The 16607-nt window shown below is 34.2% G+C and overlaps 2 protein-coding genes and 1 long non-coding RNA gene across 10 annotated transcripts in view; 2 read left to right on the top strand and 1 right to left on the bottom strand.

Annotated features, from left to right (window-relative positions):
- The window catches only part of LOC100745445 (potassium voltage-gated channel subfamily H member 6), a 144219-nt gene extending 137586 nt beyond the window's left edge, over positions 1–6633 (top strand). For 7 of the 8 annotated variants that reach the window (XM_024367865.2, XM_024367886.2, XM_024367878.1 and 4 more), the window contains 2 exons: positions 1694–1927; positions 2083–6633. In XM_024367865.2, the coding sequence (XP_024223633.1) occupies positions 1694–1927; positions 2083–2416 (568 nt within the window). In that variant the 3' untranslated portion in view covers positions 2417–6633. The remainder of the gene's footprint in view (positions 1–1693; positions 1928–2082) is intronic. The other variant, XM_024367883.2, reaches the window with a different exon arrangement.
- A 957-nt stretch (positions 6634–7590) lies between these two features.
- On the bottom strand, positions 7591–16559 carry LOC117151801. Its single transcript, XR_004461929.1, has 3 exons — positions 16548–16559; positions 11657–11662; positions 7591–7982 (listed from the first exon to the last, which is right to left on the bottom strand). It is a non-coding gene; the product is annotated as an uncharacterized LOC117151801 (long non-coding RNA).
- Positions 12564–15002, top strand: LOC100745116 (gastrulation defective protein 1 homolog). Its single transcript, XM_003484965.4, has one exon. It carries the CDS (start codon positions 12895–12897, stop codon positions 14893–14895), a length of 2001 nt encoding a protein of 666 aa, XP_003485013.1. The 5' UTR covers positions 12564–12894; the 3' UTR covers positions 14896–15002.
- Positions 16560–16607: the final 48 nt, after the last annotated feature.

The raw sequence follows: 16607 nt of genomic DNA, 5'->3' as shown, positions 1-16607 counted from the left end.
AGTAACGCTGCTAGTTTACTGCATTTGCGAAAATTGTTGCTAGTTGAAACTTGTCCCGTTGTGACTTTAAATAATCTCATTTCCACTCTCCTTATCTTCTAACTAATCTTTGCCCTTGTAATTTCGATCATTTTTTACTTTTTTTATTTGTTTTTTAATATATTGTATCAAATAGAATGAATAATTGACATCGACATTTAAATCAAGAATCATTTTGAAATACTACTTAGAATGGTCTTTCTTTTTTCTCGATCATTAGTGCCTAGATCTTTCGTTAGGTTACATATTTCTGATCGATTTCTTTGTTTAACTTGCTGAGCCTATCTTTTTGTTTTCTATCTCCTTAATTAGAATATCGATCGAGCATTCTTTCATACGACGCGTGCGTAGAGGATTTTTATTTATTCTGCGACGTAGCACGTTTTCGAAGCTTGAAGGTGAACACGCGGGGTATGTCAAGCCATGTTTCCTCGATTCGTTTGCTCGTTAACGACATCAAATTAATCACGACACCATTGTCAATTTGTTTGAAGGAAAATTTCCAAGATCATCGTTTTAGATAGAGCTTTCCATTGTACTTTTCTCTCTACACGATAGAACAAACATTTAATTAATGCTTACAGTTAGTACTAAAATACACATTTTAAAAAATCATAAATTATACACCTAAATATTTTGTCAGTAAATATTTCCAAATTGGTCCATATATTGATCTTCAATATTAAACATTAATATTGGTAGCTTTTGTAAACGTGTATAAATTTTTGTAACAAGATACACACTTAGGAGATCGAAAAATTTGATATTAATTCCAAAAAGATTTTATTACTGTTAAAATAGAAAGATATTCTCAAATTTGTCTCAAAATATTTTCTAAAATATTAAATTTTAATATCAAACACGAATGTTCTAAAATTTTCCACGGAAAAAATTCTAGTTTTCAATTCCACAAGTAATCCACACGACACTACCATTCTTTGTACATCTTAACAGAACTTGCCTTCATAGCAATTTAAAAATATTCCATCACGATGGACAGAGGTAAGAGATTCAATATGTAGCTGATTCCCGCGAGTATGAATCGCCACTACGTAGGGCATATGTTTTCATTAGTGCACAAGCATACGTATGTTTTGCTAGTTTCCATTTAGAAAAGTGCAGTACAGTCTCGATAGTCTCAAGGTGTTCCCAGTTAACAGGTTAAATTCAACCATGTCTTGAGAATAAACTATAATCCTGGAAACGCGATCGGTATCTTCGAGCCATTCGTCGTAAGCTGTCTTCGCAATAAAAAAGCAAAGGAATCCAAATCTGATTCACTCGTTTCTTCCCAGAACTATCGAGATTCTACCGTATACCTTTTAGCACTGAATTCAAGACTCGTTCTCCTTTTGAACACTAGCGTACCAAGGAACGAGGAGATGGAGCCGGTCGATACAGACCACGTTCCGTAGAAATATAAATTAAATAATGTCGATGTCAGATTAATCGCGAATTTTTGTATAGGAGTCCCAATCAGGCAGACTTGCGACACTGTTCGGGACACTTAGAGGAATTAGAGGCCTAACCGAATCCCTTTGTACATAAATCACGTGCTTCAAGTATATTTCGCTGCTACTCATAGCGGACGCCAGCGGCCGCTAGTAGATCTCGATTAAAACGAATTAATTCTTTCCTTAATTTCCATCTGCAGTCGGCCTCCAACGAAGGAGCCAGCGTCAACGTCCTCGGGTACGTCACGATTGACAGTCACGTCGGATAGTTCCGCCCTGGCGACGGCCCTGCAGACAGCGTTGAGAACAGCACCCACAAGGTCACAGAGCCAACCCGTCGATCTAGCCGTGCCACCACCCACACAACAGGCACATCTGCCGCACGGGTGGCATAGTCAACCTGCTGCATTTAGGAGAGGAGAGTTCAGGAGTGGGTAAGTCGACAAAAATTACATTTTTCTGTCGATTACAAGGTATTAAGAATGTTTGATATCGAATATTCTAAACAATTCTCTAATTCAATTCTAAATTTCATACACTGCTCCTTCTTTAGTATTCTCTCGCCTTAATCTCGCAATTAATTCGTCAGGTACAGTTCGTTCAACAAGCGTTCAGAACCGGAAGGGGACGATCCGTGGAGCTGCGTGGTGTCCGTATCGGATCGAGGAAGCTCTCAACGTCCTCGAAGTAGCGAGTCTCGAAAAGAACCAACGAACCATCGTGGTTCCACCGATCTAGCAAGTAGTCAACGTTCAGATGGCAGACAACTTACTCGAGAGGATGGCATAGGTCAAGCGTCGGGACAAAGACAAGAGTCCTCGAGGCAAACGAGCGAAGACATCTCCTGGGAATTCACGATAAACGAGGCGCCGATCGCGAGATTAGAATCGTTGGACGAACTCGACCAGGATCACGGTAGTTAAGGCCAAGGTTTCCCCTTCCTTTTTGAAGTAATTGCAGCTCGCTTACGACTGAAACGCGACGCGTTGTTGAGCAATCGACGACATAATGATTCTAATGATTCATTCGGATGGCTGTGGACTCCTTCCGTTCCCTTTTGGAGGATCTAGAAAATGTGGCGCCAGGATAGAATACGCGTCCGCCGATCGATTTTCTCCTGGAGATTCCTTTTGGCTTTGATTTGTTAACTGGAGTTGGTTTCATGTACTTCTTTTATGGAGTAACTAGATCACTTTGGATACTGTGTCGTTGAGCTTGGCAATTTGTGATTCGTCAAACTCGATTTTTGACGAATGTTGGTGAATAATAATAACACTCTGTTAGGTTGATGCATATGAAACTTTGTTTCGTTTAAGTTTGACTTTGATGGATTTGTGGAAATATATTTTGTTTTAATGTCAATTATCAAATATATTAAAGAAGAAGATATTTGATATAGATTAAGTGTATTTAGTGTTAAGAAGATTTGTAATAAAAAGTCGTAACCTCGTTATTGGTCAGCATAAATGATCAGAATGTTCGTGTTATTCTTTCATGTGAGTTTTCATTTAGAAATAAATCTATTTTCAGATTTATAATAAGATTTTTAATGAAACGTCAGTCGTTGAAAAAGTATACTGAACAAAGCACGTGGAAATTATTTTCAACACATTTTTTCTATTAAACTATTTCAATTAAAAAGGCAGTACTTCATATGCACAAGCCTAAGAGTTTCCTCGTTCGTTCGATCACTTATTTTTCTACTTGTATTAAATCTATGTGTTTAATATTTTAAGTAGAATCTTCACGTAATGTAGCATTTCCGGTTTCTTCCAAGCTTTTTATTATACACTGCGTTACTAATCGCGAGGCATTATTATGAATGATTAGTGACTTCAGTATTATAAGCAAAGCACTATATCTATTATTACACTTGATCATTCATATGTATATGTACGTTCACTTCAAGGAAAAAAGATATTTTTGCTCTTTTCTTTTCTGACTAATATCACCTTTTAAGAGAACGGCACCTATTCAAACACAATTTTTACAAAATTTTCGTTGAAAAGCGACTTATTTATATTCTCTAAATATTTTCTCCAACTAGTTTGACCGAGTTACCACAACATTGTCGATAAATTTGATGGAATGATTAAGAGAAAATCGATTGGCAAGCGCACAGCAATATCGTCGTGGTACAAGAAGTTTTTAAGTTTGAAAGAGCGAGAAGACGAGAGGAAAGAGTGAGAATGAAAAGCACGAGCGGCGTTTCAGAAAGCTATACACGTACATACACAAAGACACAAGTACACATACACAGGTACATATTACATAGACGCAATTATTCCATGGTATCGACACATTTAATCCTACCGTTGGAACGTGAACTTACCTTCGAGGTTTCTACCCCGTATTAACGCTACATTTCCTTTGAGCAATTTTTTAATCGTGTTAATCGATATACACACTCATCTACACACATACACAGATACACAAATTACTATGTATTCCCCTCTTGAAACGATGCTTTTTTGTTTTGCACGTGGAAAGTTCTCTTTCGTTACTCGGTAACATCGTGAGGAAGAATAAAAGAAACGAACAGCGAGGGGAATTAAAGAAGAATTAAAAGAAATAAAATGAAAGTACAAGATAACAGGCAGAAGATCGATGTTCATAAAGTAAGACGAAAAATAATGTTTAAAGATACACAAAAATAATTAAAGGAGAAATTACAATGTGCAGCTCGTGGAGAGAGAGAGAGAGAGAAAGTTTCTTAAATTTTCGGAGTCCTTCGCGTCACGATAAATACACGTAGCTAAGTTCAAAATTAAGATTAATATCGACTGAGAGCACCTTCTTTTTTTATTGCTTATAAGCGACGTTTAAAAAATAAGATTATACGAGGAAATTAGAAGAAAGCAGCGGGGGATGATAAAAATTGCGTTAAATAAAAAAGGGAAACATAGTGTTGCGATCTTCGGGAGATATACGTGTTTAAGTTAAATAAAAGCAAGGGCATTGTCGGAGGCGAATTAGAAAATGGCTGGACGACCCATGACGAACAATTAGATATTTCGGGAGTAATAAAAGAAATACAAAAGATAATTAAATAATTAAAATACAATTCTGAGTGCCACCTACGAAGTAAAACTGCAATGTCCTTTATACAGACAACCAAAAAAAAAATAAATTAATAAATAAATAAATAAACGATTAGAGAGAAAAAATACACACGAGGCAAGTGAAAAAGAAAACGGGAAAATTAATACGGAGAGAATTTAGATAATGACTAATATTCTTACTATTATTATTATGATTATTATTACGGTTATTATTATTATTGTTATATTATTATTATATTATAATTATATTATTGATATTATTGCCATAAACGTAGGGATGAAAACGCAAGTGCGACGGGGGAAGAGGCGAGGAAAATATAGTAAAATATACCGACAGGTATAAAAATGGTAAAACGACTAAAAGGAAAAAAGAGAGAAAAGAAAATGACAAAAAAAGTCTAATGAATGAACAATTGCCTGCGCAATAACGGTATATAAATTATATATATATACCTACATGTTATACATACAAGTGCGTGTGTACGTATATACACTGAGCAACTATGCGTGCGTCTATGTCTATGCGTATACACGTTGTAAAAAAATTTTTTACAAGATATCTCGAATTAATTAATGCTCGTAAGCGTACGTTGGTTTCTCTTCCTCTCTTTTCGTTCTCGACCTCCCGAGTTTACTTTTTTCACCCCCTCCGGCGATTTATCACGCAGTGATAAGGGTGAAAAGCGATGATCGATGATCCCCGATCATCCCCGTATAAATCGTTTTCCACGCTGATCGAACTCTGATCACGATTTTCTTCGATGTTATGTTGTTAACGAAGGTGTTATGGTTCGATTATCGATTGGTATGACCGTTGACAATAACTGGAAACTGATCTCGAATTATTTAACAGTCTGACGAAAAAAATGAGTAATAAATTATATTTTTCCAGTCAGAATAAAGCATCGATCTAAAAAAAAAAAACCGAAACATAGATGATCAAATTACATATCACTTCGAGTGAATATATTAAATATTGAATTTAATTCAAAGCAATATTTGAATTAATTATCGAGAAACAAAAGGAAACGCCATTGAAATTAAATGAAAGTAACTAAATTTGAAAATCGAAATTTTCAAAAGAAAGTACGCATATATTAAAATTGTAAGGAATGAATGTGAAAGAAAGAATGGATTGCGTGAGGTAAATTCCGAATGCGATTATGGGAAAGGGGAGGCTCGATCGAGGATCATCGATCACAGATCTATTCGTTCTTTGCTCAGTATTTTAGGCTGTAAATGATACCGATACATTCGATGTAACGATTAAATGACTCGTAGTTACTTTGTAACGAGAGGAGCAGCGACGCAGCGCTAATGAGAAGCAGCTTTTTAATTACAAATAGCGATTATCTTTGATTATTATTACTACCAGTAGTACACGCAGCACACGTGGATTTTCGCACTTAGGTACACGGCGAAACGATACGGATTTATTGTTCTTTAAAAAGAAAATGCAAAAAAAAAAAGAGAGAGAGAAGCAACAGATGTTCGACAAATGGTCCAGAAAGAGGGCAACAGTGATCACTTCAGGAGGAAAAAAACAACAGTTCTCGTTCGTTTCTTTTCTAATCAACATGTTTATACGAATTAATATACACAGATTTATTATAAAAATCCTATTTTTTGAAAAAGTATGGATATAATTGAATGTTTTCAATTCTAAGAACGATCATTGATTATTTTTCAAGTATCACCGAATTTTTGCTATTTTGTCACACTAGATGGGAATTTTTCTGTTTAATTTTAAACGATTTCATTCGATCGAGTGATGGACGAAGAACGACGCTTAACAAAAATTTATCCAAGTGTGTTGAACGATGAATGCACAACGATAAGTAGAATTTTATTTCTAAGGATAACCAGCCTGTCAAACGTCGAAAGTGTCTACAAGAAAAAAATGCCTGTTCATTTTCAAATCGTTGATCAATGTATCTGTCCAAGAATGAAGAGAAAACAGTAAAAATTCTCTTATGTTTCTTAGATCCGATTTTTCTTTACCAGCCGTTTATAAAAGATGCGATCGTCGACGAAATTGATGTCGCTGAAAGAGTCGGATACCAAAAAAAAAAAAAAAAGAAAAAAGAAACGTCCATTGCATCATCTTAAAGAATATTCCGCGAAGATTTCGTTCAAATCGCCAGAATTCACTCCATACCCTTTCGAACATCGAATTTTTGCGAAGATTTTTTAGAAATATCACGAGTGAATAGCAATAATTAAAATATTTCGACGATGAAATATATAAGAGACTCGTGCTGTATATCTTTCGAAGAAATTTTTTAATTATAACGATACAACGGTGAGAAAAATCATTCGTTTTTCTGATTGCAAGATGTCAACGCGTAACTTCGCCAGCAACTCAAACTCGTTTTCTACATTTTAGGATAACGAGAGTAAGTCGTGATATTTGGAAAAATACGGTTGTATTTGTTTAGAAAACGATCGACTCAATGATGCAAAACGCGATGATTCCCAATAGAGATCCGCTCTTTTTTTTCTGACCGCAAGAATATCAAAACCGAGAGAAGCAACAGAAGAAGAATAGGGACGATACTTGCAGCAGTGTTTCATCTTTCTTCTGGCAAATTTCCAACGCAAGCTTTTGCTTTGTACTTTTTAATTCAAGCCTTTTGAGAAGAAGCTTCCAAAGTCGAAATAAATTAATAAAAAAGGCACGAAAGTTTGCGTTAGAAATTTTACGAGGAATTATCAAACCTATCCAAGCTTGACTTGAAACTTCCCCAAATTTCAATTCGAATTGAAATTCTTCAAATTCCTTAAAATGTACCATGGGATTAAACAAGTTGCACGATGTTGATCCGAGATTAAAATTCGGACGACGTCGCGTTCGTTTCTCTTTGAGACCATCGTAATTCCCTTCACAGACGTTTGAACTTATCGTCACTTCGTCCTTCGTCAAACCTGTTTCCTTCAGACTGAGAACGATTTTTATCGAAGGATAGGAATTTTTGGACCGGCAGTCGTCGCACGAACGTCTTCGAGTTTCTCGATTGAAAACATTGAACATTTCCGTGACGACCATTAAATGCAGCTGAGTAAGACTCGATGCAGACGAATGAATTTTGTGTCGCAGTACACTGCATTATATGGAGAAACATACGTGTATTTTATTATATATCATATCGCGAATTTTATTACATATAATTCACTTAGAGATCCTGATTATCATCCCCCGACGTTATTTATTTATTTGTTAACACTTTGACTCTCCCTTTGACTATAAAATATTATACTACTTCGTCGTAACCACATTTATCTTCTAATTTTTCATAATACTCCAAAAAGAAGAGTAATAACAATTCGATAATAATTTGCTGTTAGTCGTATCTCTATAGTATTGCATAGTCGGATTTTTCTCCTAACTTCTAGTACTTCTAATTTCTAGTTTCTAATAAAAAAAACGCTACAACACACGCTTACGCGACAAATAACAAGTTTTACAAGATCGCAAGACAAACTACGTATGCCTGCATCGAATCTTATGAAACCAACACACGCATATTATACACATAAGGACACGTACACAGAAAATCATCGATAATTATAATTCCATACGTGCGTATTATAAAAGTATGTTCGTTTTTTATCGAAGCTGCCTCTCGCTTTTGAATTCTACCGCGGCCGTACCGAGACAGGGAGAGAGAAAATAAATTGGGGGAGGGACGAAAGAGTCGAAACGTTCAGAGGGTCGTTGTTCGAGGTAGATTTCGTGCCAGGACCGAGTTCCAGTTTGTCACGACGTCAGGCTGTGTAACGAGATTCCGTCAGGAGTGTTTCTCGACTCGAAAACGAATTGATTGATTCAATTGATTTAATCTTCTCGAGGGAAATTTTAGAGGTAGGTTACTCGAGGGTTGATTCTACTTATCGAGAGGATTTTTAAATAATGTTGGAGACTCGAGAGCGATTGTAAAGGTTGTTGAAAGTATTTAATAGGTAAATGTGAAATTTAATTTTAATTTCGTGTGCAACGATACGATTTTTATGATTCATTTGTACACTTAAATATGGAAATCGACGTAATTTATATACTTTAAAGATTCAAAGGACGATATTTAGGAACATGTAGCTGAATTCACGAAAAATTCTCTTAATTTGTCGCGTGAAATGAAATTTCACTCTTAACGCAGGTCACGCGATTTAATATTATTCTTTGATTCCATTTCTGGAGGAACATTACGCATTCCTAAATATCAAAATGTTACGTTTATGTGGGTCCCTTATAGTTTTCTGTAACAGGAAAATTACAAAGAAATATTCGTGACAAATAATTGGGGAATGTAAGACTACGACGTCAGAAATTGGCAATAATTCGTTAAACTATCCGTGCCAGGTTCGCAATAATTTAGTGATAAGTGTTCTCGATGGAACGTCAAATGTGATAGTACCGAAAAAGATTCTCTAGAACCTCCCGAGTAATTTGCAGTTTTATTGCGACAATTAAAAGATAAATCGATGAAAATGATCTCGAGAAGATAATTCGAGGAACACTCGTCGCGAATGCGTCATTCGTTTGTAAAGTGGATAAGAGAATCTTAAACGAGAGATAAAGTTAAGAGCAAGAGGAATGAAATTCGAAGAAAAACAAAAAGAAAGAGAAGAAAATAAGCGTGAGAGCGAGAGAGGGACGAAACGAAATCCTACATCCGCGGTAGATGAATTTACTCGCGTTTTTTCCCAGATTATGCAACTTAAGATTGTTCTGTATATATATACATATATACATACATATGACATAATCTTGGATCGTATCGATTATAACAGTGAGCGCACTGATTTGTAAACACGTAACAAAGAGAGAAAAAGGATTTGTTCGTGTGGAAAGGTGAGAAAGCGCGTGCGAATGAGACAGAGAGAATGTTAAGTGCGAATGAAATATGATGAAAGTGGGGAAAAAAACGAAAAAGAGTGTATGAGAGTGAGAAAGAAACGTGTGAGAGAGAAGACACAAGATTTTTGTACCACCCCCGTAAATCAATTCCTGCTCTTCACCGAGCACCCTCCGATTAAAATAAAATTACACGAGTGTCTTTATTCTTACCCCTCATCGACAAAGATTTCATGAATACAAAAATATATGGAGAATTATGGAGAGCAATCGCTTGAAAGAAAATATCGCCTCGAATTTTTTACAGCGTAGCTCAATAAAAATGTTCGCATTCAACAAAGTGTCTTGTCTATTTCATTCTACTTCTGAAAGAAGATATTCTGACGTTCTTTTGCTCTTTTTGATTTAGTCTCCTTTGGTTTCATTGTTTTTCTATAATTAATTTTCGTCGTCCGAAAGATTATTGGACGAAGATATCTCAAAATATTTTTCACGTTGGATGAAGACGAAGAAATACGATAAATCGAGTAAACATAAAATAGGAAATTTTGTATATTTCGAGTACAAAACATGGAAAGTAAATTTCACGACATTTTTTAATGGCCTTTTTTTAATCCTCGTGTCTACAGCCATTTTTTTTTTTTTTTTTTTTAGGAATGTATTCCAAGTTGTTAAAGTCTTTCGCTTCTGCCATCACTTCGTCGCTCCTATTTTCATTTTCCTCTCGTCTTTTGGCCTCTTTCCTTCTTGAATATTAATATTCTCGATCTTTCTGCGTTTAACATTAGTCCTTTTCCTTTCAGGTAACCCTTCTTCCTGTTCATCGTTTCTCATGTTGGTCCTTTGCTAGCAGTACTATGTTATCTGCTTAGAACCATGTATATTCATCTTATTGCTTGCTCTCTAAACATTTCCTCTCTTTAAAACCATCGTATCCGTCTTGCCTCACCTTGCTTTCGACAATTTTTCTGACATTTCCCAACTACTTTTACTCTTACTTTACGTTTCGTCGTAAATTTCACGCATTCTTGTCCTCGGCGCTCTTATTCCATACTTCCTTTTATGCCATGGCCTTGCTCAACTTGCCTCTGTTTACTTTATCAATAGCCACAATTTTAATTTGTATCTTGCGTCCTATAAAATAAAGATGATTAGAGATTTTTGCCAAGTAAAAATTCAATGATCCAAACTATTGCAATTAGTTTGTGATCCAATAATATCGATCGAGGAATGAAAGGGAAATTAGATTAGAAGAAATTCCATCGAATTATCTGTATGACAAACAATTTTTAATAACATCTGAAATAAATAAAAAATGATCTAAAAAAAAAAACCTAAATCAAAAACGTCAGCGTGACAGATCCAAAACTCGACTACTTTTTATCCGTTTTTATTTAACCTCATAATTCTAGACTTTGCTTCTTAATCATTTCCATTTTCTAATTAATAAAATTAACTACTTTATTTTATTTTTCAGTTATTGATCGTCGATTCGGATACACCGGTCGATCGTTCGATAGGAAAGGATATTAAAATGATATAGTTTGATGAATAATATCTAATCAAATATCTCAGAAAGGTATGGAAAGAAATTATACGAAAAGGGTGATAGGTGGTGCGAGCAGGAAGTGGTAGGGATGGTCATTGTTCCGACGAATTCCTCGTTGTGTGTGCATGTGCGAGCGCGTATTTAGACGAGTTTTCGTATATCGCATAAAAATATGTTTATTACGTATTTTCACTATGCTGACACGTACTTTTGTGCCTCACTACCCACCTGCCACGTGTTATCCTACGATTTTACCTCGTACTTACTGCACCAGGGGGTGAAAACCACCCTCGATGAAAGTTTCTTCGATTTTCGAGGCGAAAAACGATATGAATGCAAGAGATAACAGTTGAAGGAACAAAAGTAGACATTGAAGAAGAAGCTTACGCGACCGAAGAACAGGTAGATGCTGAAAAATGCGATATATATTCGTTATTACGTATTATAAATTGAGAAGAGGACGATATTTAAAGAAAAGACAGATTCATACGTATAAGGTGAGCCAAATAAAGTGTTACAAGCCAGTTTCTAAGGAATTACTGCAGATACGTTTTCTTAATATTATATCGAGATATCTTCACATTGTTTCAAACATTTAACAAAATTCATTTTAATACAACATGTGATTATTCCCTTTATTTTTCGATGCTCTGTGAAAAAGGCATTTGTTTAATTGTTTAACTATGAAAACTAAAGAAACAGAATACTATAAACGAATATTATTCAGTTTGATGTAAGAGTTGTTCGAATAACAAAGAATCGATTAATTTAAATAAATATGAATATTGATATGGATAAAATATAACGTGAATAATGTAATTTACTCTATTTTAATATACATACTATACTTGCTATATTTTGCAATGACAATATAAGACAAATTAATATAGTATATCAATATGGCATAGTATAATTCCCTTTTCGTCCTCGTCACAGTCCTAAAACAATGTATTCCAATCTGAAAGAATTATCACTGCTGTCTTATTTAATTTGTTTAATAAAGCAAATCGATATTTGCAATGGTTTCGAAGAAAATAATTTATTGCGACACTTTATTTACTTCATTCTGTGTGTATAGAATTACTGTTCTATCGGTTTCAAGAGAATGAAATTAGGTAATGTGTGGAGAAGATCGAACAAATGAAATTTATACGTTCATAGTTGCTTACATTTGTATACGGCTAGAATATATTAAGAGATTACGTACGATTCTTAGATAATATAAATGTGAAACTTAAATCTTTGATTAACTGTTGAATAAAAATTATAATTTTACACGAAATGCATATTGGTTGAGTGATAATACCGATTTCTGTTGAAATTACAGCATTGTCCTTCTTTTACGTAAATATTACTTGATATTCTAATAATTTACTTAATTATAGTTATTCTATAAGGATATCTTGTTACCTTTACTTTCCATAACCACTCCTCATTTCCCCAATAGATGGCAGAACGTCATTTGTCCGACAGAAGTTTCGTAGCAAGGGCTTCGATTTTTGTCTTCGGAAAAAGTATGTACTGCCATCTATCCATGAATACTCCAAGTTGCGGTTCCCCCTTTTCCTCATAGATGGCAGTACACAATTTGTCCGACAAACGTTACAGAGCAAGTAGCTGGACTTGTGTCTTTGTGTTTCTGTTTCTCTTTGCATTTGTGTGCCTGCAAATCGATCAAATATTGAATTCCAAAAAATACGTGTTTTAGGAATGAAATTATGAACTTTTGTGATCGTATATTCTTATTTGAAGTTTAAGCTTACTCCTTGTATCAATTCTATTAAGATTCCTCCTAAATTAAGCAAGTGTCAAGACATCATAACCTCCAATGTTTGTTTGACTTAATATGTCAAATCTTATGGAATGTCTGAAGTAAAATTTTAAATAAAAAAATTGATTTTATCGAAGAAGAATAAATTTTGTGAATATAATAAAATCATGAACACGAAAAAGGTTATAACATTTGGAAAGATCAGTAAAGATTTATCTCAGGAACAAGCGAAAAATACAGAATCTGTAAGTTCTGGATTTGGTACGTTTGGTAAAAAATCATTAGAAACTAATATAACAAAAATGAATGAAATCAAACCAGAAGATGAAGAAGAATCCCAAAATTTGAAAGAGGTTATGGGCATAACTGGTTTTGGTAAAAAGGCCAAGTCCTTTGATGTACAAGAAATGTTGGAGCATATTACAAAAACTATTAATACTAACAAAGCAATGTCTGAGAAAACAAAAGCTACAGATAAAGAGACTAAAACACAATTATTAGAGGAAGCTAAAAGTAGCGATGCTGCTGATAATGAAAATGCTAATGATAGCAAGGATGAAGAGGATGATTTTATTGGCCCTCCAATACCTCACGGGCTTGAGAATTCAACATTGTCAGAACAATCTACAAAAGTAAAAGATAAAGACGATGATGATGACGAGAGCGACGAAGATGACAATGAATCTGATACCGAAGATGAATTAAAGTTGAAAGACAAAGTTCCATGTAGTCATGAAGTTACAATGACTCACGGAACAAAAGCAGTAACAGCTATTGCAGCCGATCCTTCTGGAGCAAGATTAGCTTCAGGTTCTATCGATTATGATGTTTGTTTCTGGGATTTTGCTGGTATGGATTCATCTATGAGAAGTTTCAGAACGCTACAACCTTGTGAAAATCATCCGATTAAATGTCTACAATATTCAATGACTGGTGATGTTATATTAGTCGTATCAGGTTCTGCACAAGCGAAAGTTTTGGACAGAGATGGTTTTGAAAAGTGCGAAACCGTGAAAGGCGATCAATATATATCAGACATGGCACGTACAAAAGGTCATACAGCAGGATTAAACAGTGGTTGTTGGCATCCATTTACAAAGGAAGAATACCTTACTTGTTCACAAGATAGTACTTGTAGAATATGGATTTTATATAGGCCACGTGCTCACAAACATTTGATAAAGTGTAGAGCACAAAATGGAGTTAAAACAATACCAACTACATGTGGCTATAGCAGAGAAGGTACTGTAGTTGCCTGTGGTTGTATAGATGGTTCTATACAGATGTGGGATCATAGAAAAAATTTTGTGAATCCATCGCTGATTCAGAGGAATGCACATGCACAGGGTAGTGAGATATCGAGCTTAAGTTTCTCTTATCTCGGACAAATGCTTGCAACCAGAAGTTGCGACGATACGTTGAAGCTTTGGGATTTGAGAGCATTTAAAACACCTGTCTTTGAAGCAAACAATTTATATTCCAGATATGATACAACTGATTGTATGTTTAATCCAGATGATTCAATTCTCATTACAGGAGAATCATTGAATAGGAATCAAAATACCGGTAGAATACTATTTTATGATACAAAGACCTTTGATCTAATTAATGAAATAAACGTAACAAACTCGCATGTTATTAAAACATTGTGGCATCCAAAACTAAATCAAATATTTGTTGGTTGTGGAAATGGAATAGTTAAAGTATATTATGATTCTAAGAAGAGCTTAAGAGGAGCTAAATTGTGCGTTGTAAAAACGCATTTGAAACAAAAACACATTGAAGTAATGTCAACCCAACAGATTATTACACCACATGCACTTCCATTGTTCAGGCAGGACAGGCCTAAATCTGTTCGTAAACAAATGGAAAAAGATCGTTTGGATCCTGTTAAATCAAGAAGACCAGATTTACCGATTACTTCTGGGCAGGGTGGCAGAGTTGCATCTTCTGGTGGAACGCTTAGCTCTTATGTAATTCGAAATTTGGGACTTAGTAAGAGAATAGAAGATGACCAAGATCCTCGAGAGGCTATTTTGAAATATGCAAAAGTAGCAGAAGAGAATCCATACTGGATCGCCCCAGCGTATAAGAAAACTCAACCACAAACAATATTTCAGTCGGATGAGCAAGATGGAGCATCAAGTGCGAAGAAGCAGAAGACTTGAAGACTGTACATTGCTTCTCAAACATGTTTATATTATTGTATATAATATTCGATGTAAACCATCTATGTAAACTATTAATAAGTAGAATACATTATGTCTAAGACCAATCTTTAGCTTAATTAATTGATTTGCTGCACTTAATTGTATGTTTGTATTTATGCAGTATATACTGAAATGTTTCGAAAAGTTTCTACTTCCTTCATATTTAATCTACATAAACTATTTATTATTGAGCAATTATATTTCTTAATAGTAATTTGAATGATATTTATCATCGTAGTGTTTGTATATTTTTTTCGAAACTTTATTTAGTAATCTTACTCCTCAAGATACGATATCATACATGCTTAATACAACGTACATACGATTTAATAATACTTTACAACAATACTTCGTGAAAATTCAAATGAAATTGTTTTCCGTTTTACAACACCATTCTTAATTCTCTTCAATTTTCATTTATTTGAACGTCTTCATTCAACGTTCGATGAAAAATTTAGTCTCATATTGCCAAGTTAGGAACTACCAATTATTTATATTATTAAATATACTTTTTGATCGTATACGAATTACGATCAAATAATCGATTTTTAAAGTGTGAACCCAAAAACCGACAATAAAACAAGCGAATATTTACAATGTTTAATTAATTAACTATTCTTGGTTACTTTATAATCTACAAAAAATAAACAAACTTTACAATTATTACAAGAAAAGAAACATTCACAATTTTGTTCATAAATGCTTCTAATGATCGCAATATAGTCCTACATAGTTTCGACGTAAATTTAGTGTCTGAAAGAACACAATTCAACGATGTCAAATCAATGGAGAAACTTTTAAATTACATGAACTTGCTCGAATATTGTGCCAGGTGTATCGGACCCGTGAATTTAGTGTCCAATCACTGGATTTATTCATGCGCAAGGAATTTTGTCGAAGGAATTTATCATCATGTCAATTTGTATAAACTCAGAAGTAATTTTTTTTAAGCTCTTAAATGTAACACTTACTCGGTATGACGATGGCAGAAACCATATTTGAATTTTCTCCTACACGCTTTTTAATTTTTTCGTCGCAGTATTTTTATAACTATTAATCTTTAATCACTGTTTTTGATATTCTTATAATGTAAGCTTTGAGTCCTTTGTACGATTGAACTAATATTATTAGTGAAGTTTCACAACTCACAAATTGCAAGCCATTAATATTAACAAATTTTCATGCATAGCTGTAACAAATTTAACAATAAAAAGGGATCAAATTCTGCAAACAAATTTTGCAAATTACCATTTGGTTATTGTAGAATTTACTCTACAAATATTTATTTCACTATTGCGGAATATTATTCGATTATTCCACAATAAGTAACATAAACTTGTAGAAATTATAAATAGTTGTAATTTATACCTGTTAATTCGGTATAAACTCAATTTTAACCACCCCCTATTATCCTAACAGAAATAAGGGGATCGATCAGTTTGTAGCGTCGATTATCTAATCGTAACGGGAATTTAGGACTCCCGCTGTCATGCTTCCTTGTCGAATTAACAATAGTTATTTTATTTACTGTCATTCCATTCTTACTCACTTTCTTATTTCCTTTCATCTTATTTTAATCAACAAATTATAGTTATTATTGTTTAATCAACAAATATCTTCAAGTTTCAAGACATCTGAAACCTGTTTTAAATCTAATTTTAAATCTATCA

This window comes from Bombus impatiens, unplaced genomic scaffold, assembly GCF_000188095.3.
Source record: "Bombus impatiens unplaced genomic scaffold, BIMP_2.2 scf_0027, whole genome shotgun sequence".
Classification (NCBI taxonomy): domain Eukaryota; kingdom Metazoa; phylum Arthropoda; class Insecta; order Hymenoptera; family Apidae; genus Bombus; species Bombus impatiens.
Note: the sequence above shows the minus strand (reverse complement) of the source record. Positions and strands in the feature narration are given on the sequence as shown.